The 3010-nt window shown below is 20.4% G+C and overlaps 1 protein-coding gene across 1 annotated transcript in view; it reads right to left on the bottom strand.

Annotated features, from left to right (window-relative positions):
* Positions 1-2705: 2705 nt before the first annotated feature.
* LOC122511421 overlaps positions 2706-3010 on the bottom strand; it is a 1096-nt gene continuing 791 nt past the window's right edge. The window contains exon 3 of the mRNA XM_043626628.1: positions 2706-2835. Coding sequence (XP_043482563.1) covers positions 2744-2835 — 92 coding nt within the window. The 3' untranslated portion in view covers positions 2706-2743. The remainder of the gene's footprint in view (positions 2836-3010) is intronic.

Raw genomic sequence — 3010 nt, 5'->3', positions numbered from 1 at the left:
ATTTTATTAAAATACCTCAAAATAGTTAAATTTCCGGGAGTAATTTTCTTATTTATCTTTAATAATTGAATTCTTTCTAAAAATTATTTGTGTAAATAATTGAATTTTTAGAAAAAATTTAAATAAATAATTGAATTATTTCAAAAAAAAAATTTAATTAAAACTGTATTTAAAACAATTAATTTCTTTCGTATAATTTTATTAAATTTTTGAAAATAATTATTCAATCCTTCCAAAAAATATTAAAAAATAATTTTTTTAAATAATTGATTTTTTCGAGAAATTGAAATTAAATTTTTAAGAATAATTACATTTTTGAGCAATTCCTGTAAAATTGTATATTAAAAATAATTGAAATCCTGCTATGAATTTTATTATTTATGAAAAGAATTGAATATATATATATAGTTGATCGAAATTTTATTATAATTCTCAAAAATAATTGAATTACAGAGAAGAATTTTATTATTTTTGAATAAAATAATTGAATTATTGCGGAAAAGTTTATTAAAATGTTTAAAAAGAATTGAATTTCTGTGAAAAATTTCATTATTTTTGAATTATTTTTTGAATTTTGAATGAATCATAAGAATTTTATGAACATTCTTTTAAATTATTATTTTTTTCGAAATATAATAAATATTTTGAAAATTTTATAAGTTATCAATCAAATAATTGAATTCTTGTGGAAATTTTGTTAAAGTTTTTTTTATATAGTTTGAAGTTTGAAAATTTAATATTATAGTTAATTTTCCATGCAAAAAATGTTTTTAAATTAAAATATGTTATATTTTGACATAATAATATATCAAATTCGTAGTATTATTAAATTTATATAATATACATACAATAAATTAAAGGCGAAAAAAGGAGGAAATGAAAATAGTTTTAAAAAAAGGCGGTACCATATAGATATATGATACATTTAGGATGAGAGAAATCTTAAGAGGTAGATGACGGAAATAAAGGATGGGGAAAGGATGAGCCAGAGAAGCTGAGAGCTTTATTTTATTTTAATGGCGTCATAAGCTGCAAAAAGCTTTATGCTACCAAGAATCAGTCCGTCATTCAAATGGCGAGGACTGACAAGAACGCTCACGCAGGATTTTACCTCATCCCTTATTCATAAGAGAGTATAGACTATGATCCTTCGTTCTCCTCAAATCTTTTCTTTCTTATTATGCGGCAAAACTCGTCTTTTATATATACAGATATAATATAACCACATTTTTTTAATTCGTATTCAAAACAGTTTATTTTTGATAAAAGTTAACAAAAATAAGAAATATAAATTTTTACTAATTTTAAAAAAACGATTAAGGAATTTTTTATTAAGACTATTCAAAAAATATGTAATACTTTTTTTCGAAAATTTTAACCTCTTTTCTCTTTCTCTGGTAGGTTTGATCTCCTTAACACTTCTAAAATAATTACCTAATTAATATATAATATATAATATATATATAAATACAAAAATTAATTTTCAAAACAAACAAACGAATACAGATAATTTGCTAACGGAAAGGGAAACTTTACGATTATTATAATGTATATACGTATGTATGTTATAATTTGTTTATATTTAATAATTAATCCAATATTTTAATAAAAAATAGAAATGATCAGAATTTTTTTCACTTTCTTTCATTTAAAGACTAAAATTTTGTTAAATATTATGTTTTCTCAAATTGAAATTCAATTTTTGTTCTTTACTTCTAAACAAAATTAGACAACTGTGATTATAAGAAATAGAAAATTTATTTATTTTGCATTATTTTTGTTTATGAATCACAATTTTTTTAACAAAATTATTATTTTGTTCTAGAAAAAGAAGAAAAATATTTGCGCAATTTCTCTTTTTAATCTTATTTTTGGAACAGGATTTTCCACAGAAATAAAGATATTTGAAAATTTTAAACTCAAACCTTTTTTAAAATTAAACAATATAAGAATATTGTTATAAAACATGAAGATATCGATTGCTCCAAGTCGAAGACTTGGAGTGATCGATTTCTTCATGTTTTTTAATAATTAAAGATGGCCGAGTGATAAAATCATTATTTTACATTACAAGAATACTGTTACTGTAACTTCATCAAAATTATTTTCATCATTTTAATTCAATTATTATTTTCTAGACTTTAAAATGATTTTTTATGAAAATAATAATTGAATTCCTTAAAAAAAGTTTATTATTTAATAAAAAAAAATTTATTTTTTTTTATAATAATTGAATTTCGTATTTGTAATTTCTCCAAAATTGAATTTTTTTAGTGTTTTCAACAAAAATTTTAATTAGAAAATTTTTAAATTCTATTATTTTTAAAATTGCTAATTTTATTTTAAAAAAAGTAGTAAGAAGTTAGCCGCGCGCTTTGGAGCGCGATTTTTTTCTATAGTGTTAATCTAAAAATTTATTAATTCAATCTTTTTAAAATTTAACCTGCAACGATTGTAATACCTCGTAATTTAATGTACGCATATAGAAGAATTTTTTTTTTTTTACCTAAATGCTTGTTTATTTATTTACATCTATTTCTATCTTCTAAGCAGCGAAAAATATTATTTAATAAATGTAGACGTGAGCAAAATAAACAACTGATTCACACTTAAAAATTGTTTTTATTAATTATAATCACACCATTGAATACATATATATATTAATAATTTGAAAAGTCTTCTTTATACATAATTATAGTATTTATATTATAAGATTCATTAAAATATTAAGAAAATAATTCCTTTATCCAAAAAATTTTCTCCAAAATGATTTTACATTCTGTTTAACATTTGTGTAATACTTCCTTACTCTGCCTCCAATTCCAAGTTGTTTACCTAAAATTTCAAAGAATAGAAATGTTTAATATTGAAATATTATTTATTCATTTTGAGATCTATCAGTAAATACGATAAGAGCTTCAGTGAACGCAATAGTTTACGTATGTAAAAATTTGAAATTTACTTCCTGTATATACATTTAAGTGTACATATATATATATTTCTATTCAGC

This window comes from Leptopilina heterotoma, unplaced genomic scaffold, assembly GCF_015476425.1.
Source record: "Leptopilina heterotoma isolate Lh14 unplaced genomic scaffold, ASM1547642v1 Lhet_82, whole genome shotgun sequence".
Taxonomy (NCBI): domain Eukaryota; kingdom Metazoa; phylum Arthropoda; class Insecta; order Hymenoptera; family Figitidae; genus Leptopilina; species Leptopilina heterotoma.
This window is presented reverse-complemented; position numbering and strand designations above follow the sequence as displayed.